Source organism: Somniosus microcephalus, chromosome 16 (genome assembly GCF_052327205.1).
Source record: "Somniosus microcephalus isolate GS21.2 chromosome 16, FLI_Smic_1.0, whole genome shotgun sequence".
Classification (NCBI taxonomy): Eukaryota; Metazoa; Chordata; class Chondrichthyes; order Squaliformes; family Somniosidae; genus Somniosus; species Somniosus microcephalus.
This window is the reverse complement of record NC_141002.1, coordinates 72,805,742-72,828,794: the sequence shown is the minus strand read 5'-3', so window position 1 is coordinate 72,828,794 and position 23,053 is coordinate 72,805,742. Positions and strand designations below refer to the sequence as shown.

Below are 23,053 nucleotides of genomic sequence, written 5' to 3'. Positions count from 1 at the left end.
AGGTTAAAGACATCTCCTCGTGGCTGGAAGAGAACTTGGAGTGGGAGGGGGAGGATCCAGTTGTCGTGGTCCATGTAAGAACCAATGACATAGGTAGAACTAGGAATGAGGTTCTGCTGAGGGAGTTTGAGGAGCTAGGATCCAAATTAAAAAGCAGAACCTCAAAGGTAACAATCTCTCTGGATTGTTACCTGAACCATGTGCAAATTGGTATAGGGACAAACAGATTAGAGGTTTAAATGCATGGCTCAAAGAGTGGTGTGGGAGGAAGAGGTTTCAGTTCATTGCACCAGTACTGGGGAAAGAGGGAGCTGTTTAGTTGGGACGGGCTCCACTTAAACCAGACTGGTGAACCGATTAACTAGGGCAGTAGACAGGGCTTTAAACTAATGAAGGGAGGGTGGGAGGATTCAGGAAAGAGTCAATTTAAAAGCAGCAAGAGAAATGTCAAGGCTCTAGAGCAGAGTAGAGTTTTGGGTAAAAATAAGCAGAGTGGGTCAGGAAGGGACAGAGAGAATAACAAAGGTAATAGGGCATCAGTGACTAATGTGACATCAAGGAAAAATAGAAATAAGTTAAAGCTAAAGGCACTATATCTGAATGCGTGAAGCATTCGCAACAAAATAGATGAATTAATAGTGCAGATAGAAATGAATAGGTTTGATTGAATAGCCTTTATGGAGGCGTGGTTGCAATGTGGCCAAGATTGGGAACTAAATATTCCAGGATACTTAAATTTTTAGAAGAGATAGGCAAAATGGAAAAGGAGGAGGGTAATAAAGGATGGGATAAAGACAGTATACAGAAAGGATCTTAGCTCCAAAAATCAAGAAGTAGAATCAGTTTAGGTGGAGTTAAGAAACATCAAGGGGCAGAAATCATTGGTGGGAGTTGTTTATAGGCCCCCAAACGGTAGTTGTAATGTAGGGCAAAGTATAAATCAGGAAATTAGAGGTGCATGTAACAAGGATAATACAGTAATCATTGGGGACTTTAATCTACATATAGACTGGGCAAACCAAATTTGCAGTAATAATGTGGAGGACGAATTTATGGAATGTATGCAAGATAGTATGTCGAGGAACCAATTAGGGAACAGGCTATTTTAGATCTAGTATTGTGCAACGAGAAAGGGTTAATTAATAACCTTGTAGTAAAGGGGCCTTTGGGGAAGAGTGACCATAATATGATAGAATTTTATACTGAAAAGGTATGATGGTAGACAAGCAATGGCTAGCATTTAAAGAATTAATACATAATTTACAACAAATATACATTACTTTAAGGCACAAAAACCTCACAGGAAAAGTAGTCCAACCATGGCTAACTAGAGAAGTTAAAGATAGTATTAGATCAAAGGAAGAAGCTTATAATGTTGCCAAAAAGAGTAGTAAGCCTGAGGATTGGGAGGATTTTAGAATTCAGCAAAGGAGGACCACGAAGTTGATAAAGAAAGGGAAAATAGAATGAGAGTAAACGAGCGAGAGATATAAAAACAGACTGTAAAAGCTTCTATAGGTATGTAAAAAGGAAAAGATTAGCGAAAGTAAATGTGGGCCCCTTACAGGCTGTAACTTGTGGGATACTGCAAGGATCAGTGCTTGGTCCTCAGCTATTCACAATCTATATCAATGATTTGGATAAGGGGATCAAATGTAATATATCCAACTTTGCTGATGATACAAAGCTAGGTGGGAATGTAAGTTGTGAGGAGGATGCAAAGAGGCTTCAAGGGGATATAGACAAGCTAAGAGAGTGGGCAAGAACATGGTAAATGGAATATAATGTGGTGAAATGTGAAATTATCCACTTCAGTAGGAAAAATAGAAAAGCAGAGTATTTTTTAAATGGTGAGAGATTGGGAAATGTTGGTGTTCAGAGGGACCAGTGTCCTTGTACACGAATCACTGAAAGTTAACATGCAGGTACAGCAAGCAATTAGGAAAGCAAATTGGCCTTTATTACAAGAGGATTTGAGTAGAAGACTAAAGATGTCTTACTGCAATTATATAGGGCCCTGGTGAGACCACACCTGGAGTATTGTGTACAGTTTTGGTCTCCTTATCTAAGGAAGGATATACTTACCATAGAGGGAGTGCAATGGAGGTTCACCAGACTGATTCCTGGGATGGGGGGGATTGTCCTATGAGGAGAGATTGAGTAGACTAGACCTATATTCTCTAGAGTTTAGAAGAGTGAGAGGTGATCTCATTGAAACATACAAAATTCTTACAGGGCTTGACAGAGTAGATGCAGAGAGGATGTTTCCCCTGCTAGGGAGTCTAGAACCAGGGGTCACAGTCTCAGAATAAGGGGTCAGCCATTTAGGATTGAGGTGAGGAGAAATTTCTTCACTCAGCTGGTGGAGAATCTTTGGAATTCTCTGCTGTGGAGGCTCAGTCGTTGAGTATATTCAAGACAGAGATCGATAGATTTTTAGATATTAAGGGAATCAAGGGATATGGGAATAGTGCAGGAAAGTGGAGTTGAGGTAGAATTTCAGCCGTGATCTTATTGAATGGCGGAGCAGGCTCGAGGGGTAAAATGGCCTACTCCTGCTCTTATTTCTTATGTTCTTATGTAATTATCCTACTTATTTCACTACTTTAGCAAAGGTACCTACTGTGATTATAAAAACATTGATAAAGAATGAGATTATGATTGTGCCACATATCAGGCAAAGGAAATCTCCCCCAATGTTTCCAATGCTGGGCCTATATATGAAGACTTATAAACTATATAGCTGTGTATCATTATTTAACTTTCCTCCTAGTTTATTAAAGTTTACATGTGTAACCCTAGTAACTAGGGCTAATTAACCAGGAAGTGGAGTGCTGTATGAACTCCAACCTGCGCAATGATGAGCATTTGCATTCTACAAGTACTGTGCATCACCAGCCTGGGGCAACAAACTGAAACACTCTGCATCTCCATCAAAAGCTTTTTGGACAGCAATGTACTGTATTAAAATGTAAGCTTCTGACAGTATGACTGCTTTTCCTGATAACTAAAATTCTTATCATTGCAGGGTTCATTTTCAAAAGCTACTTTTATTGGCTTTCTATTAATAATTTTACTCTGCTGGCACTATACAGGAAGCTCTTTTTTATCTGGCACTGACGGGACTGGCGTGGTGCCGGTTTATCAAAAAGTCCGGATTACAGAGAGGTATAGTAAAAAAGTACGAGAGCTCCGTACACAGCAACAAATCCAGGCTTCCCTGTTGCTTAGCAACAGCTGCAGGCACCCCGGCCACAGACCAAGCATCCCTGTTGCTTAGCAACAAGTGCAGGAACCCCGATTACACAGCCACACTTCCAGGAACGGCCACTAATATGAAGTAAAACTTACCTGAACCTACTCCTGAATTTTGCCAGTTAACAGAGATTTCCGATTATTTAGGTGCCGGTAAATCGAGAGTTTCCTGTACTATAAACATGAAGCCCACAGCCTGAGAATGTGCATATATAGAGCAGCTGGAGTCTGCCAGTATATGGTATAAATACAATGATCTGGTGGGATCTGCATTAATGCAACATTTTTCATCATACAGCCATTGCCATGTACAATGTGACCCATTAACCTGCTATCTTGCTAAAACAAAAAAAACTTATATTCAGTGTCTGCAGTTGGAATTATCAGCTTACCACTGGAAATTGTCAGGAAAGCAAATGGCTGGGTTAATTAGGTATTATAATAAGTAGGTTAAAATGTTTAAAAAAAAATTAGCACCCTTTCCTTTGTAATGCCTTTAACATAGCAAAACATTCCAAGGTGCTTCACAAGAACGTGACAAAAATGACATCAAGCCAAAGAAAGAGACAACAGGAGAGACGACCAAAAGCTTGGTCAAAGAGACAGGTTTTAAGGAGCATTTGAAAGAGAGAGGTGGCAAGGTTTAGGGAGGGAATTCCAGAGCAGCTAGAATTCCTAGGCAGCTGAAGGCATGCCCCGCACCCCTCCCCCCACAAAAATGGTGGGGCGAAGGAATTTTTACTTTTTAGCTATTAAAGTTCCCTCTTAAGCTATTATGAATAAGCAGACTGCTTTAGACTGTTCAATAGATCTGCATCAAGACAGATTACCACTCATCTACTGCAAAGAAGACATAAAGGCAAGAATTTTCTTTAGTTTACTGCACAGCAGGGTGCTAAAAAATCCACTGCCAAAACTATCAGCAAACCAGAGACCCGCAGTCAATCGATCATCATTTTTATTGGTATGCCAGAAATTCTTGGTGGTGCAAACATGATTAAAATTCAAAGTACCTTCAACTACATGAATAATGTATCGGTTTGTTCTCTGCGGAGTACCCCAATCACTTTTACCTGTACAGTATTCAGTTCACAGCAGCTGGATAAGAGTATCAGAGATTTCAGCTCATTCAATAATGTATGTTTTTTTACAGCTTGTCCAAAACTGGTGTGTCCCACTGCATTAATATCATTATCTGTCTCACAGTAGGAACAATGCAGTGACTTTTGTTACAGCAATTCAGTAAAAGTGTGTGTGTGTGGGTGTTTGTTGTCTTACTTTCCAGCAGGAATCTCTGGATATTTACAAGGAATTGGAAGTGTAGCTGATTTTTTCCTCCCTAGGTTGAAGATTCTGAGACCTAATGAGATCAGATAACTCGATACAATCCAAGGAGACCATTGTAAATTATATGTATCAATAGTACCCCATCTAGTGTATTTGCCTATTGAGCAATTAGGAAGTCCAAGTTAATAACTCAGCATTTGCCAGTGTTCTTTTAAGGAAAACAGTTTTCTGCAAAAATACTGTTCATAGAGGAGGTATGTCTGCAGCAGAAATCTGCACCAAAGGTGAAAATATAAAAGTAAAGACTCTATTAGTTATTCCCAGAATCTATGAATAAATCAAGGCTCCATGATTCTGTTCCTCTCTCTAAACCGAGTTGCAATATTTATTTTAACAAATCTATAGAAGATTATTTGTGCAGAAAAGAAGATACAAAAGAAAAATCACTATTTCTGATTAGATGCTACTAATCCCATCTTTCAGAACAGTGGGGTGTTTGTCAAAGTAAACCAGGGAATACAAACTAAGATTCTTTGAAGGGTAGACATTGTCATTACAGAAGAATGCCATATTTCAAATCTGTTTGTAGGCGATATGTAAGCACATCCTCCCAAAGGGGTATTTTTGAAACATACAGATTAAACTTACCTGGGATACTTTGTCTTCTAACTGCCAAAGTACCTTCTGAAGCTTTTCCTGGGTTTGTAGATTTGGCGTATGGTCCCTCATCTGTAAAATAAAAATATCGGATCTGTCTAAAAGAATTATATGAAGGATTTGTTTGAGGCAAAATCTGTCAACTACAATGCACTGTACGTAGGTCAGTCAGCGAAGCCTACAGCATTAACATGGACAAGCTCAAATCTCAGAGATCTACAAAAGCCAGTCACACACTCTTTCTAACATTAGCTTAGTAACGTCAAAACATGGCTCGTTTCATATACAAGAGATCATCCAGGCTGGAAAATAATGAGGGAAAAACATATTATCCAATGATGAAAAAAGCAGCTAGTACCACTGCCCCTGACGAGGGCCATTAACGATAAAAGTCAATGCAAATTTTTTAAGTAGCACAACACTGTATTCAATAAAATGAAGCAATCTATGTAAATCCATATTTCAGTGGTCTGAAGACAGCAACAGAGAAATTGCTCATCTGTGAAGGAATGTTTACCTACCCCAGACAAGGTACACTTATTTTCTTAATCAGGACCAACCAAGAGATATATTTTGCTGTTTACAGATCAAATTTAAAAGAAATTCAGAGTTTTATTGAGGGTGGACAGAAAACATTTATTTTTGAAGCTCACTCCTTAATCTGCACAATAGCAGTAACACACAGCGAAGTCTGAGCTAACCAGCACCAAATAAGCACTTCTTCAGGTACTGCATCTTTAGCTGAATTGAAAACACCTAAAAACATGCAGCCTGGTGTAAAACAAAGCTATAGCCACATCTGTGTAAAGTGCACAGTGGAGTCTTAACATTTAAAGATCGCATGGATGAACTACAGAATTTGTTCATCCCTGTTTGGCATAAAAATAAAACAAAAAAGGTGACTCAACCATGGTTAACAAGGGAAATTAGAGACAGCGTAAGATCCAAGGAGAGGACATATAATTTGGCCAAAAAAAGCAGCAAACTTGAGGATTGGGAGCAGTTTAGGATTCAGCAATGGAGGACAAAAGGATTAATTAATTAAGAGAGGGAAAATAAATTATGAGAGTAAGCTTGCAGGGAACATAAAAATTGAATGTAAAAGCTTCTAAAGATATGTGAAGAGAAAAAGATTGGTGAAGTCAAGCGTAGGTCCCTTGCAGTCAGAATCAGGGGAATTTATAATGGGGAACAAAGAAATGGCAGACCAATTAAATACATATTTTGGTTCTGTCTTCACAAAGGAGGACACAAATAACCTCCCAGAGATGTCGGGGAACATAGGGTCTGATGAAAGGGAGGAACTGAAAGAAATCAGTATTTGTACGGAAATGGTGTTAGGGAAATTGATGAGATTGAACGCCGATAAATCCCCAGGGCCTGATAATCTACATCCTAGGGTACTTAAGGAAGTGGCCCTAGAAATAGTAGATGCATTGCTGGTCATCTTCCAAAATTCTATAGACTCTGGAACAGTGCGAGTCATCAAAGAGTGCTGTGAGGTTGGGTAAGTGTGAGAGTTCTTTATTTGTTATTTCTCTTTAAATCATTCTTGATAAGATTACTTAAGCAGTTTAAGTAAAGGGGAAAAGTTAAATATTTGGGATTCTGTTGGTTTAAGAAGAGTAAAACAAGGTTACACTGCAGTAGGAGTAAATTGGCACAGCAGGCAGTGGAAACCAGTTTTCTAACCAATCAGCAGGGGTGACTCATTTGGCTGTAAACAAACAAACAGTATAAAAAGACCAGTCCGAGTGCGAGCAAGCACTGAGTGCGAGTCATCAAAGAGTGCTGTGAGTTTGGGTAAGTGTGAGTTGCTCTTTTCAAACTTTACCTCTGTGGGTTGTAGTTAATAAGGCCTTTTTGGTGCAGAGTGACTGTTGGTAAACCATTTAACTGGTGTAACTAGAGGGATTGATTTAATTTAAATCCAATTAATTAAAGGGGATACTAGCATCTAAAATCGGGCAGAGGGTGTCCATAACTAACAATAAAAAATTTAATTAATTACATAGAATGGAGCAGGTGATGTGTTACTGTTGCGAGATGTGGGAGCCGGTGAACCCCATTGAGGCTCACGGTGATTACGTCTGTAACAAGTGTCTGCTGCTACAGGAACTCCAGCTCCGTGTTGATGAGCTGGAGTTTGAGCTTCAGACACTGCGACACATCAGGGAGGGGGAGAAGTACCTGGACTCTGTATCAGGAGGTGGTCACACCTATGAAGTTAATTAATTCAGATGTAGCCCATGGTCAGGGACAGGACGGTGTGACTACAAGTGAGGCAAGTACGGGGGTCCAGGAGGTAGAGCTGGAGGAGCCGCAGCCCTTGCTCTTGTCCAACAGGTTCGAGGTTCTTACTCCCTGTGGGGACAGGAAACATAGAAGATAGGAGCAGGAGTAGGCCATTCGGCCCTTCGAGCCTGCTCCGCCATTCAACGAGATCATGGCTGATCATCCAAACCCTAGCACCCGGTCCCTACACCGACAGCCATCCCACCCAAGCCCTATCCCCGTAACCCCACGTATTTAATCCCCCCTAACACTAAGGGCCAATTTTTATCATGGCCAATCAACCTAACCCGCACATCTTTGGACTGTGGGAGGAAACCGGAGCACCCGGAGGAAACCCACTCAAACACGGGGAGAATGTGCAAACTCCACACAGACAGTCACCCGAGGCCGGATTTGAACCCGGGTCCCTGGCGCTGGGAGGCAACAGTGCTAACCACTATGCCACCGTGCTGCAGGGACTGCAGGGAGAATGAGCAACCTGGCCACAGCACCGTGGAACGGGGGGCCATTCAAGAGGGGGGAGTAAATAGAAATGTTGTAGTGGTAGGGGATAGTATTATTAGGGGGATAGATAGATTTCTCTGCAGCCGAGAGCGAGAGTCCCGAAGGCTGTGTTGCCTACCCGGTGCCAGGGTTAAGGGCATCTCCTCTGGGCTGGAAAGAAACTTGGAGGGGGTGGATCCAGTTGTCGTGGTCCATGTTGGTACAAACGACGTAGATAGGACTAGGAAGCCGGTTCTGTTAAAGGAGTATGAGCAGCTAGGGGTCAAATTAAAAAACAGAACCTCAAGGGTAATAATCTCTGGATTATTACCTGAGCCACGAGCAAATTTGGCTAGGACAAATAAAATTAGAGAGTTAAATGCGTGGCTCAAAGACTGGTGTGGGAGAAATGGGTTTTGCTTCCTGGGACACTGGCACCAGTACTGGGGCAGGAGGGAGCTGTTCCGTTGGGACGGGCTTCACTTGGCCAGTGCTGGGACTAGAGTCCTGGCGGATCATATAACTAGGGCTGTAGAGAGGGCTTTAAACTAACTAGTGGGGGGGGAGGTTCCTAGAGAGCAAATAATAAAAATGACAACAGAGAAGGTCATAGACTTAGGTAGCAGTGGGGAAATTAAAAACCAGAGCATGTCAGGAAGGGGCAGAAGGTATGGAGTAAAAGGTAAAGTAATAAAAAGGGCAAAAGCAGGAACTAAGTGTCACAAAACATCTTTGAAAGTTCTCTATCTGAATGCATGCAGCGTTCGTAACAAAATAGACGAGTTAATGGCACAAATAACTACATATGGGTATGATCTTGTGGCCATTACAGAAACATGGCTGCAGGGTGACAATGCCTGGGAATTAAACATACCAGGTTATTTAACGATCAGGAAGGACAGGCAGGAAGGAAGGGGAGGTAGGGTGGCTATGTTAATAAAGGAAGGAATCACTGTAATACAGAGAAATGATATTTGGTCAAAAGATCAGGATAATGAAACAGTTTGGGTGGAGGTAAGGAATAATAAGGGGAAAAAAACACTAGTGGGCGTAGTCTATAGGCCTCCGAACAGTGGCAACTCTGTTGGACGGAGTATCAATCAGGAAATAGTTGAGGCTTGTAATAAGGGAACATCTAGAATTATGGGGGATTTTAACTATCATATTAATTGGACAAATCAAATTGGGCAGGGCTGCCTTGAGGATGAGTTCATTGAGTGTATTAGGGATGGGTTTCTTGAGCAGTATGTAACTGAACCGACCAGGGGGCAAGCAACCTTAGATCTGGTCCTGTGTAACGAGACAGGATTAATTAAAAATGTCCTAGTAAAGGATCCCCTTGGAATGAGTGACCATAACATGGTTGAATTCCATATTCAATTAGAGGGTGAGAAGGTTGGATCTCAAACAAGCGTGCTAAGCTTGAATAAAGGAGACTATGAAGGTATGAGAGCGGAATTGAGTAGAGTGGATTGGGAAAATAGATTAAAGGGTAAGACGATACATGATCAGTGGTGTACATTTAAGGAGTTATTTTACAACTTCCAAAAAATATATATTCCACTGAGAAGAAAAGGGTGTAAAAGAAAAGACAGCCATCCATGGCTAAGTAAAGAAATTAAGGATAGTATTCGACTAAAAACAAGGGCATATAAGGTAACCAAATCTAGTGGGAGGAGAGAGGATTGGGAAAACTTTAAAAGACAGCAAAAAATAACAAAAAGATTGATTAAGAAAGGGAAGATAGATTATGAAAGTAAATTAGCAAAAAATATAAAAACAGATAGTAAGAGTTTTTATAGTTATATAAAAAGAAAAAGGGTGGCTAAAGTAAATGTTGGTCCCTTAGAGGATGAGACCGGGAAATTAATGGTGGGAAATATGGAGATGGCAAAAACACTGAATGAGTATTTTGTATCAGTCTTTACAGTAGAGGACACTAAGAATATCCCAACACTGGACAAACAGGGGGCTATGGGGGGGAGGAGCTAAACACGATCAAAATCACTAAGGAAGTGGTACTCGGTAAAATAATGGGACTCGAGGCGGATAAATCACCTGGACCTGATGGCTTACATCCTAGGGTCTTGAGGGAAGTGGCGGTAGGGATTGTGGATGCACTGGTAATAATTTTCCAAAACTCCCTGGACTCAGCAAAGGTCCCGGCAGACTGGAAAACTGCTAATGTAACACCCTTATTTAAAAAGGGCAGTAGGCAGAAGGCTGGAAACTATAGACCGGTTAGCCTAACATCTGTGGTAGGTAAAATTTTGGAGTCCATTATTAAGGGTACAGTAACAGGACATTTGGATAATCATAATTTAATAGGACAAAGTCAGCATGGTTTTATGAAGGGGAAGTCATGTTTGACAAATTTGCTGGAGTTCTTTGAGGAAGTAACATATAGGGTGGATAAAGGGGAACCAATGGACGTAGTGTATTTAGACTTCCAAAAGGCATTTGACAAGGTGCCACACAAAAGATTATTGCTTAAGATAAAAAATCACGGGATTGGGGGTAATATTCTGGCATGGATAGAGGATTGGCTATCTAACAGAAGGCAGAGAGTTGGGATAAATGGTTCATTCTCAGACTGGCAATCAGTAACTAGTGGTGTTCCGCAGGGGTCAGTGCTGGGTCCCCAACTCTTTCCAATCTATATTCACGATTTGGAGGAGGGGACCGAGTGTAATATATCAAAGTTTGCAGATGATACTAAGATACAGTTTTGGTGTCCATACTTAAGAAAAGACATACTTGCTCTCGAGTCAGTACAAAGAAGGTTCACTCGGTTAATCCTGGGGATGAGGGGATGGACATATGAGGAGAGGTTGAATAGATTGGGACTCTACTCGTTGGAGTTCAGAAGAATGAGGCGCGATCTTATTGAAACATATAAGATTGTGAAGGGGTTGGATCGGGTGGATGCGGGGAGGATGTTCCCGATGATGGGTGAAACTAGAACTAGGGGGCATAGTCTTAGAATAAGGGGCTGCTCTTTCAAAACTGAGATGAGGAGGAACTACTTCACTCAGAGGGTGGCAGGTCCATGGAATATGCTGCCCCAAAAAGCTGTAGAAGCTACATCATTACATAAATTTAAAACAGAAATAGACAGTTTCCTAGAAGTAAAGGGAATTAAGGGTTACGGGGAGCGGGCAGTAATTTGGACATGAGTCTAGGTTCGGATCGGACATGGCCCTGTGGGTAGCGGAGAGGGCTCAGGGGCCATGTAGCCTGATCCTGCTCCTATTTCGTGTGTCTAATTCTGTTAGATTCAGGAGATGGTTCTGTGATAGTAGATTGGCGGTTAGGATCAGATCAGCCATGATCTTATTGAATGGCGGAGCAGGCTCGAGGAGCCGATTGGCCTACTCCTGCTCCTATTTCTTATGTTCTTATGTTCTTATGTTCCCATGGATTGGAGGATAGCTAATGTAACCCCACTAATTAAGAGAGAAAATGGGGAATTATAGACCGGTAAGCCTGACATCGGTAGTGGGGAAAATGCTAGAGTCCATTATAAAAGATGCAATAGCAGCGCACTTGGAAAACAGTGACAGGATCGGACAAAGTCAACATGGATTTACAAAAGGTAAATCATGCTTGACTACTCTACTGGAATTTTTTGAGGATGTAACTGGTAGAATAGATAAGGGAGAACCAGTGGATGTGGTGTATTTGGACTTTCAGAAGGCTTGCGATAAGGTCCCACATAAGAGATTAGCGTGTAAAGTTAAGGCACATGGGATTGGGGGCAAGGTACTGACTTGGATAGAGAACTTGTTGGCAGACAGGAAGCAAAGAGTTGGAATAAACGGGTCTTTTTCCGAGTGGCAGGCAGTGACTAGTGGGGTATGGAAGGGATCGGTGCTAGGACCCCAGCTATTCACAATATATATAAATGATCTAGATGAGGGAACTAGATGTAATATCTCCAAGTTTGCAGATGACACAAAGCTGGGTGGGCGTGTGTGCTGTGAGGAGGATGCAGAGAAACTCCAGTACGATTTGGACAGGTTGGGTGATTATACTGCATTTGCCATGCATCTGCCCAATGTGGATAAATGCGAGGTTATCCACGTCGGTGGCAAAAACAGGAAGACAGATTATTATCTGAATGGCAATAGATTATCTGAATGGCAATAGATTGGGAAAAGGGGAAGTGCAACGAGACCTGGGTGTCCTTGTGCACCAGTCACTGAAGGTAAGCATGCAGGTGCAGCAGGCGGTTAAGAAGGCAAATGGTATGTTGGCCTTCATAGCGAGAGGATTTGAGTACAGGAGCAAGGATGTCTTGCTGCAGTTGTACAGGGCCTTGGTGAGACCACACCTTGAGTATTGTGTGCAGTTTTGGTCGCCTTACCTGAGGAAGGATATTCTTGCCATGGAGAGAGTGCAGCGAAGATTCACCAGTTGGTACCTGGGATGGCAGGAATGATGTATGAGGAGAGATTGGGTCGATTAGGCTTATATTCGCTGGAGTTTAGAAGAATGAGAGGGGATCTCATTGAAACTTATAAAATTCTAACAGGACTAGACAGACTAGATGCAGGAAGGACTTTCCCGATGGTGGGGGGAGTCCAGAACCAGGGGCCACAGTCTAAGGATACGGGGTAAGCCATTTAGGACTGAGATGAGGAAGAATTTCTTCACCCAGAGAGTGGTGAACCTGTGGAATTCTCTGCCACACAGGGCAGTTGAGGCCAATTCATTAAATATATTCAAGAAGGAGTTGGATATATTTCTTGAGGCTAAAGGGATCAAGGTATATGGGGAGAAAGCAGGGACAGGGTACTGAATTTGGATGATCAGCCATGACCTCATTAAATGGCAGAGCGGGCGCGAGGGGCCGAATGGCCTACTCCTGCTCCTATCTTCTATGTTTCTATGTCTTGGTTTATAACATGCCGTCTTGCATTTGGTTGAGATGTTTGGTTCAAATAACGGACCTTCAGGTTCTTCCAAAGCAAATGGAGTCTGTGACGAGTGACAAAATGCATGTCTAAACAACTCACAACTGTAGCATGTGTGATGGTATGTCAGATATCCCAAAGCTTCTCTCAATTATAGAGCTGGCATTTGTGGTTCAAAGTATAGAAACAGAGGTTGGTGCCTCAAAATACCAACTGCCTATTTACATATAGTGCTTTTTTATGGTCAGCTTGGCTCAGTGGTAGCCCTCCTATCTCTGAGTTGACAGGTTGTGGGTTGAAGCTCCATTCCAGAGACTTCAGCTAGGCTAACACTTTAGTGCAGTAATAAGGAAGTGCTGCATTGTTAAAGGCACTGTCTTTTGGATGGGAAATTAAACTGAGGCTCCATATGCCTTTTCAATTGAACATCAAAGATTCTATTCCATTTTCTTGAAGAAAAGCAATGAGTTCCCCAGTGTCTTAGCCAACATTCATCCCTCAACGAACACAACCAAAACAAATTCAGTGGTTATTCATCTCATTGCTCCTTGTGGGACTTTGCTGTGTGCAAATTAGCAGCCGCATTTGCCCCAAACACAACAGTTGTGTACAACACAAAAATTAGATTCTTCATAAACAGATTCATAAGTAATTCCTTGGTTGTGAAGTGCTTTGCGACATTGAGAGGATGTAAAAGACAGTTTATAACAACTTTGCATTTATATTGCGCCTTTTACATAGTTAAACATCCCCAGGCACTTCACAGAAGCGTAATCAGACTAAAGTTGACACTGAGCCAAAGAACGAGACATGAAGACAGGTGATCAAAAACATGGTCAGAGAGGTAGGTGTTAAGGATGGTCTTAAAGGAGGGAGAGGTGGAGAGGCAGAGAGGTAGTGGGGCATACGCAAGAGGCCAGAGTTGGAGGAATGCAGAGTTTTTGGTAGGTTGTAGGGCAGGAGGAGATTACAGAAATAGGGAGGGGCAAGGCCAGAGAAATTTAAACACAAAGATGAGAATTTTAAATTGGAGGCGTTGGTGGACAGCAAGTCAATGTAGATCAGTGGGGCGTAGGGGTGATGGGTGAATGAGACTTGGTGAGAGTTAGGAGACAGGCAGTAGAGTTTTGGATGAGCTTAAATTTATGGAGGGTGGAAGGTGGGAAGTTGGCCAAGAGAGCTTCGGAATAGTCGAGTCTGGAGGTAACAAAAGCATGGATGAGGGTTTCAACAGCAGATGGGTTAAGTGCAAGTTCCTTCTTTTGAATGAGCCCAGGTAATTAGGCAGGGCTTGCTGTTTCACAATGAGTATGCATTTGCTGATCTTGAAAATTTGCCATGTTCAGAAGATCCTGTGCAGATTTTCTGGGGACATCAAGATGTTCTCACGAGAGTTGTAAATTCACACTATTTCATATCTCAACAGCTGCAACTGAAAAATTTATTTCTGAAACAAATGAAATTTGATTTGAGTTAACCAAGTACAGTATAGTCAACCTGCTTGAAGAGTGGTAATCAGATTATGTATGTGTCAATTTTGTGTCATCTGCTGTTACTGTCATAAAAGTCACCCAATCTTAAAGCTGTACATGAACATTTTAACCCTGTTAGCCAAATGGAAGCTTCCTGGTAGAGAGCAAGAAAGAACTTCAGTGCTGCATGTTACTTCCAATTTGAGATCATTATTATTGAGATCATAAATGGAACAATATGTCCACCATAGGAGCCCAGCATTAAAAAGTTTCCACCATGCAATAAACGCTTAATATGGCATATTGGCTGCCCATGAAAGCCACTGACTGTAAGGAAAGCTGACCACTTATATGACTAGCATTCTGCAGTATTTCCCTTTTAGTTTTCCATCTTTATATCCAGCATCAAAACAATATTTGAATTCAAACTTGCAATCTATGAAGATGGATAATAGAATTACCATACAGTCTGCACCCAATATTTAAATGAGAATCCTTTTCATCAGGAATTCTGGATAGCAATCAGGAGCTGAAACCTGGTCAATTTTCTCCCTTCATCGACAGATACTAAGACCAACTGCAGGATCCCGACTGTGATCCTACCTGGGATCAGCTCACTTGGCACAGGGTTGAAACCTCGGATCTGGTGTGATTTCTTCAGCCACATACGGCCTTTACCAAATAAGCCATCAGGGGAGCTCACTGGACTTCTGTTTTTTTAAACTGGATCAAAGTGTTCTTTATATGATTTTCCCCTTTAATAAAGCTAAATTGTTTGTGGCATTAATTTATCTACAGCAGTCCCCAATTATGGAGTTTAATATGAGAGGACATTAAAGAGTCAGTGCAGCATAGGAAAATATTTAAATCGAGCCAGGCATTCATTTTGTGCTCAGGTATTCTATTGATTGCCTGTGAAGTACAGCTCATAATGAGTATTTATTTATTTAATGCGCTTGAAAATGCTGTGTAGGTGTCTGGGGCAAAGTATAAAGACCAAAAATATTACAATTTGGTCTGATTCACTGTTTTGTCAATATTAGTGTGGCCTGAAGGAGCTTTCTGCTAAAATGTCTCTATACGTCTATCCTTGTGTCTAATTGAGATTGATAATGGTTCTAATAGCTCACCCACATTGGTGATGTTTTGTAGCGTTAGGCATTCAGCAAGATTAACTTGGTTCAAAGTATCAATGGTACAATGAAGGATGATTTTTCTTATTAAAATTCTGATCGAGATGGATTAGATGCTGTGGGAGCAGAGCTTAGAAAGGCAGGAGTAGAAATTGGAATGCATCACACCCATTTGATGACCGATAAACGGGTGCAAAGCATTCCAATGAAACAGTGTGACTGCCTGCAGCTAATATGCACAGGCATTGGTCTTCATTATAAATTAATTATGCCCTTTTTTTTATATAAAGGTGGACGCCTAAAACAGGCGTTCGTTCTCTTTAATGTGTAAATTAGGGGCCTATTGAAGGGCCGCTTGCTGAAAGTCGCCGATGAGCAGGGCAGGAATCGGGTGTTTCCCACACAGGATACTTCAGCGGCCCCACAATCTGCCAACCAAAAGATAAGTCACATTATTTTTAATTCCCGAGGAGCTAGGAGGAGAAAGGGTGCTTCTCCGATTCCAGAGTCACAATTGCGTCCCCCTCACCCCCCAACCCCACCATAGCCAGCTTCAATTCCCCCTGCCGGGACTAACCAACACTGATCTCTTCTCTCGGGCGAGCTGCCCGTGGAGGCACCACTAGCCCTGCTGCTCGCGCAGTGTATGCTGATGAGACCAGAGATCCCATTTCCATTGACCCTTGGGCCTCTCAGGTCAAGCACACACTTGCCACACAGCACCATGTCGGAGCCCAAAAATGGGCCCAGACCAAAATCTTCCCTGCAGACTGCACAGCCATTTCATAGTCGCTATGCTTGAACTCTGCACACAGTTCAAGAGGCCTCATTATTATCTAGTGCTAGTTGAGCTGGTTGAAATCCTTCTTTACTCTTGGTCATACATTGCACATTGTTTAGCCATTCCAGGCTCTACCATGGAGGTTACAACCTGAGAGGTATTCCAAAATATTCAGCACTGTATACACAATGCTCCACGGATGCCATTAAAAAATAGAAAAACAAATATCACTTGAAGACTATTCTCTGAAAAGCTGCACTGTAAATTGGGCATTTTGAGTACCATGGCAATGTTCATTCATGGGATGTGGGCTTCGCTGGCAAAGCCAGCATTTATTGCCCATCCCTAATACCCTCGACAAGGTGGTGGTGCGCTGCCTTCTTGAACCGCTGCAGTCCCTGTGGTGAAGGTACTCCCACAGTGCTGTTAGGGAGGGAGTTCCAGGATTTTGACCCAGCTGTAATGAAGGAATGGCGATATATTTCCAAGTCAAGATGGTGTGTGACTTGGAGGGGAACTTGGTGTTCCCATGCGCCTGCTGCACCTTGTCCTTCGAGGTGGTAGAGGTCACAGGTTTGGGAGGTGCTGCCGAAGAAGCCTTGGCGAGTTGCTGCAGTGCATCTTGTAGATGGTACACACTGCAGTCATGGTGTGCTGGTGGTGGAGGGAGTGAATGTTTAAGGTGGTGGATGGGGTGTCAATCAAGTGGGCTGCTTTGTCCTGGATGGTGTCGAGCTTCGAGTGTTGTTGGAGCTGCACTCATCCAGGCAAGTGAAGAGTATTCCATCACACTCCTGACTTATGCCTTGTAGATGGTGGAAAGGCTTTGGGGAGTCAGGTGGTGAGACACTCGCCACAGGATACCTAGCCTCTGACCTGTTCTTGTTGTCACAGTATTTATGTGGCTGGTCCAGTTAAGTTTCTGGTCAATGTTGACCCCCAGAAAGTTGATGGTGATGGATTCGGTGATGGTAATGCTGTTGAATATCATGGGGCGGTGGTTAGACTCTCTCTTGTTGGAGCTAGTCATTACCTAGCACTTTGTGCCATGAATGTTACTTGCCACTTATCGGCCCAAGCCTGAATGTCGTGCAGGTCTTGCTGTATGCTGGCTGAGGGGTTGCGAATGGAACTGAACACTGCAATCATCAACGAACATCCGCACTTCTGACCTTATGATGGAGCGAAGGTCATTGATGAAGCGGCTGAAGATGGTTGGGCCGAGGACACTGTCCTAAGGAACTCCCGCAACGATATCCTGGGGCTGAGATGATTGGCCTCCAACAACCATCTTCCTTGTGCTAGGTATGACTCCAGCCACTGGAGAGTTTTCCCAGATTCCCATTGACTTCAATTTTACAAGGGCTCCTTGATGCCACACGGTCAAATGCTGTCTTGATGTCAAGGGCAATCACTCTCACCTACAGAATTCAACTCTTTTTCCAATGTTTGGACCAAGGCTATATTGAGATCTGGAGCCGAGTGGTCCTGGTGGAACCCAACCTGAGCATTGGTGAGCAGGTTATTGGTAAGTGCCACTTGATAGCACTGTCGACGACACCTTCCATCACTTTGCTGATGATTGACAGTAGACTGATGAGACGATAATGGGCCAGGTTGGATTTGTCCTGCTTTTTGTGGACAGTTTTCCACATTGTCGGGTAGATGCCAGTGTTGTAGCTGTTCTGGAACAGCTTGGCTAGAGGCACGGCTGATTCTGGAGCATAAGTCTTCAGCACGACAGCCAGGATGCTGTCGGGACCCATACCCTTTGCAGTATCCAGTGTGCTCAGCTGTTTCTTGATATCACGTGGAGTGAATCAAATTGGATGAAGACTGGCTTCTGTGATGGTGGGGACTTCAGGAAGAGGCCGAGATGGATCATCCACTCGGTTGCAAATGCTTCAGCCTTGGCTTTAGCACTCGCGTGCTGGGCTCCACCATCATTGAAGATGGGGATGTTCATGGAGCCTCCTCCTCCCGTTAGTTAATTATTCACCACCATTCATGACTGGATGTGGCAGGGCTGCAGAACTTTGATCTGATCTGTTGGTTGTGGGATCACTTAGCTCTGTCTATAGCATTCTGCTTCAGATGTTTAGCAGGCATATCGTCCTGTGTTGCAACTCCCCCAGGTTGGCACCTCATTTTTAGCTACACTTGGTGCTGCTCCTGGCATGCTCTTCTACACTCCTTATTGAACCAGGGTTGGTCCCCTGGCTTGATAGTAATGGTAGAGTGAGGGATATGCCAGGCCATGAGGTTACAGATTGTGGTGGAATACAATTCTACTGCTGCTGATGGCCCACAGCGCCTCATGGATGCCCAGTTTTGAGCTGCTAGATCTATTCTGAATCTATCCCATTTAGCACAGTGGTGGTGCCACACAACACGGTGGAGGGGGTCCTCAGTGTGAAGATGGGACTTTGTCTCCAAAAGGACTGTGCAGTGGTCACTGCTACCAATACTGTTATGGACAGATACATCTGTGACAGATTGGTGAGGACGAGGTCAAGTAGGTTTTTCCCTCACGTTAGTTCTCTCACCACCTGCCGCAGGCCCAGTCTGGCAGTTATGTCCTTCAGGACTCGGCCAGCTCGGTCAGTAGTGGTGCTACCGAGCCACTCTTGGTGATGGACATTGAAGTCCCCTTCTGTGCCCTTGCTACTCTCAGTGCTTCTTACAAGTGGTGTTCAACATGGAGGAGTTCTAATTCATCAGCTGAGGGAGGGTGGTAGGTGGTAATCAGCAGGAGGTTTCCTTGCCCATGCTTGACCTGATGCCATGAGACTTCATGGGGTCCAGAGTCAATGTTGAGGACTCCAGGACTATCCCCACCCACCTGTGGTGGGTCTGTCCTGCTGGTGGGACAGGACTTACCCAGGGATGGCGATGGAGGAGTCTGGGACATTGGCTGTAAGGTATGATTCTGTGAGTATGACTAGGTCAGGCTGTTGCTTGACTAGTCTGTGGGACAGCTCTCCCAATTTTGGCACAAGTCCCAGGTGTTAATGAGGAGGACTCTGCAGGGTCAACTGGGCTGGATGTCTAGGTCGATACCGGGTGGTCCGTCGGGTTTTATTATTATTATTGTTTTTCATAGCGGTTTGGTAAAACTGAGTGCTGGGCCATTTCAGAGGGTGGATTAGAGTCACCCACACTGCTGTGGGTCTGGAGTCACATAGTGGCCAGACCAGGTAATGATGGCAGATTTCCAACATTAGTGAACCAGATGGGTTTTTACGGTAGTTTCACGGTCACCATTACTAATACTAGTTTTTTAATTCCAGATTTTTTTTTATTTTTTAAAAGCTGCCATGGCAGGATTGGAACTCACATTCCTGGATCAGGCCTCTGGATTACTACTTCAGTGACATAGCCACTGTGCTACTGTAACCGATGTTGAGTGACACTGTTTGTCCGTTTAATATGCTGTCATATACATCTGGAAAGGCGTGAACACAATGCAAGAATCAATTTGCAAGAGCTTCTATGTTTAACTTGATCCATGTGCTAGGTCAGCTTCCAATATGATCGTGTGCAATCATTTTCAGATGATTTACATTTAGAAGTGTAAACCCTCTGGCATTACACAAACGTTGTATTAATTATCTGCACCAATAAATTCTAGTTTGGAGAAGTACAAACAACATACAGTGTTTATTTAAATTTAAAAATCGCAGGATTATTCTACAGCATTTTAATAAAGTCCATGCAATAGTAAAAGACATGGGGGTAGAGTTTCCGCTTTGGGCACAACCACCGATCCGGGTGCAAATGGCACCCTAAAATTGTACTAATTTTGAGAAAGGTTTCTTTCTCAAGTTTCCACTCAAACTTATTTGCATATCGTCGAACGCAAAATCTGCCATGAACTAACGCAATCAGGCAGCATTTTAGGATGTCATTTTTTTAAATGACATTGCTTTAAAATATATTCCTTGATATATTTAAGAGTGGTAACTTGTGTAAATGATTAATACAGCTGAAAATGAGTTTATCACAAAAATAAACATTTCAGAGTACCTATTCCACCACCTGACTAACCCAATTTTAAGTAACTGAAAAAGACTTTAAAAAACTATTCAGACCCACATGCTAGGTATATATAGTTATATATAGTTACAGTTTGTTAATTTAAAAATATATATTCAAAAGCTTTTAAAACGTTACTATTTGTGTCCTTGCGCCTAAAAAAACTTAATTTTTTACAGCCTCCTTGTAAACCCGCAAATGAGTGCAATGGTGATTCATTCAATCTGGGGGCGTGGCCAGTTTTGTGGGCGTGGCCGGTTTCTAGTATGTTTTTTAAACTAGCACAAAAGATCGCGGAAACTCCATTTGCGCTGGGTGTATTTTGCGCTTAAAATTCTCGATCTTTTACGCTGCTTTGGCCGATTTCTGGCGAACTGCGCTGGAAAAAAAAAGCGCGACCGAGCGGAAATTCCGGGTGAAGCTGTTATATGGCACGTTCTAGCTGAAAAGCATGCCTCATCTTGCATAGCAGCTCCACAAAATAAATGACAAACTTCAATATAAATTCAGATATGCAGAAACCACCCCTCCCCCCCACCCAAAAAACTCAGCACCTGCTAAAGCAGCTTTTGCAGAAAGTGACAGATTAATGCCTATAGTAATTATATATTCATAAAGGCTGTATTAGCATGATGATTCATTCAATTGTGAAACAAACCAACTTGGACATGGTTTTCACTCAAATCTTTAAGCAATACAAGGCATTATTCTCTGTCTGATGTTGAAGACAGCATTTGGCAGAAGTTATTCTATTTCAAGTCATACAGTAATTGTGTTTTCACTTAGCACTCAGTCCCTAAATATACATGTTTTAACAAAGCAGGAATAGCTCTAGCGAGTCGAAAGAGTAAAACTGCAGACACAAATTATCCTGCACTTTACTTACCAAAGTCATTGTTAAGTTCATGGCCAAGTCCACATAACAGATCCATGGCATCCTAAAAACTTGAACAAAATGTCTGGCTCCACAACTCGTTAAAGCCAGTCACTGCAGCAGATTTTCCTCCTCGTTACAGACATACAGCCTCAGCAGTGCGCTGCTTGTTGCCAATTCGTTAGCTGGGTGTAATCGAACTCAAACTCAGCAGCTAGCAAGCATATCATCATTCCATTGTCAGAGAACACAAGCAAAAGGCTGGAAAGCTCTCTCGGGAATCACCGCCGAGGCAGCTCCACTGTCTCGGCTGAAGAAGCTAACCCTGCTTTCAGGCTTGATCAGCAGAAAGTAGTTTAATTTAGCTCAACCACTCAACAGCCGGTTATTTGGCAGTGCAACAGATTTCTGTGGCTGAATTTATCCACGTATCTCCTCTGTCTGCAATGTCAAAGGTTACTCACGTCTAGGTTTATAGACTGCCAGAGCAAGTACAGTACTGACTTGCACAACAGTCGACACTCGGCATGACAAGCATTTAAAATATGACACTGTACCAGTCTACTTAAAAGGACTGCACAAGTCTCTATTCCACAATAGCACAGAAAAATAAGTTTACAGCACAGGAGGGGTCCATTTGGACCATCGTGTCTGTGCCAGATCTTTACTAGAGTAATCCAAAACCAATCCCACTGCCCTGCTCTCCCCCCGCAGCCGCATATATCTATGTGTCAAATATTTGCTCACTTCTCCCTGAAAAGGTACAATGGTTTCTGCCTCAAGTACTCTGTGGCAAAGCATTTATGCTCGAACAACTCTCCGTGTACAGAAATTTCTCCTGACCCCTCTGCTCACTCACTTACTGACCATTCTGAATTGAAGACCCCCTCATCACGGACTCACCAACTAGAAGGAAGTAAGTCTCTCCCTATTCACCCCATCAAATTTTAAAAAGCTTGATTAAATCTACTCTCCTCAGGACTAGTGCCTCATCCCTGGTATCATTCTGATGAAATCTACCCTGTACATTCTCCAGGGCTTTAATGTTCTTTCTATAATAGATTGATCAAAACTACACTCTGTAGACTAATTATTACCTAGTACACATTTATCATTATTTCTTTATTCTTGTACTCTACCCCACTATTTATAACACCCAAGATGCTGCTGGTCTTTTTATGGCTTTATCTACCTGCACTCGTACTTTCAAAGAATTATGCAGTTAGGTTTCTCTGTTCATCCAAGCCCTTAAGTCTTTCCACTAAGTGTATAATCTCATTCCTTGTTTTTCCTTTCCAAAATATATTGGCCTAGAAATTCAGTGGGCTGCGCCACCCGTTAGCGCCCAAAGAGGGCACTTAGTGGGTTTTACGCCACTGGCCACGCCTCCCGCTAAGTTTAGCGGGGCGCTAATGGCGGCGCTAGCCGTTAGTGCTGCGCCACCGATGACATCATCGGTGTGCGCAGCGCCCCGCTAACGCCCCAATCACCAAATTTGGTAGCGCCCCCTGCTTTAACGCCGGTCGCAATTTGCGACCGGTTCAGGGGGGCCTACCAGCGGCGGTAGAGGCGCTGAGGTGCGCGGTGGCCATTTTTTTGCTGGCCGCCTGCCAGCACCTCTTCGCGCCGCCGTCCCCGGCCTCCTGAGCCACCACCGCCCCCCCCCCCACCCCCCGTGTTGTGCCGGCTGTGTCCCAAGAGCCTGGCACTTCTCCTCGGTGCCGGGCTCTTTTGCCAGCACTCGCGATCACCGATCACGCTGCAGCAGGCCCCTCCCCTTTAAGAAGGGGAGGAAGGCCTGCAGTACCGCAGCGTGCCGTGCCGCAGCGTGTGGCGCTGCGGCACGTTGCGCTGCGATTTTCAGT

The 23,053-nt window shown here is 43.2% G+C and overlaps 1 protein-coding gene across 7 annotated transcripts in view; it reads right to left on the bottom strand.

The window, feature by feature from the left end:
• Positions 1-23,053, bottom strand: part of grip1 (glutamate receptor interacting protein 1) — a 438,725-nt gene that overhangs the window by 132,462 nt on the left and 283,210 nt on the right. For 5 of the 7 annotated variants that reach the window (XM_086009244.1, XM_086009242.1, XM_086009243.1 and 2 more), the window contains exon 2: positions 5,191-5,271. The exons of 1 other annotated variant lie outside the window; for it this stretch is intronic. In XM_086009244.1, the coding sequence (XP_085865370.1) occupies positions 5,191-5,271 (81 nt within the window). Of the gene's footprint in view, positions 1-5,190; positions 5,272-21,200; positions 21,547-23,053 lie in introns of those variants that run through there. One more of the 7 variants, XM_086009245.1, reaches the window with a different exon arrangement.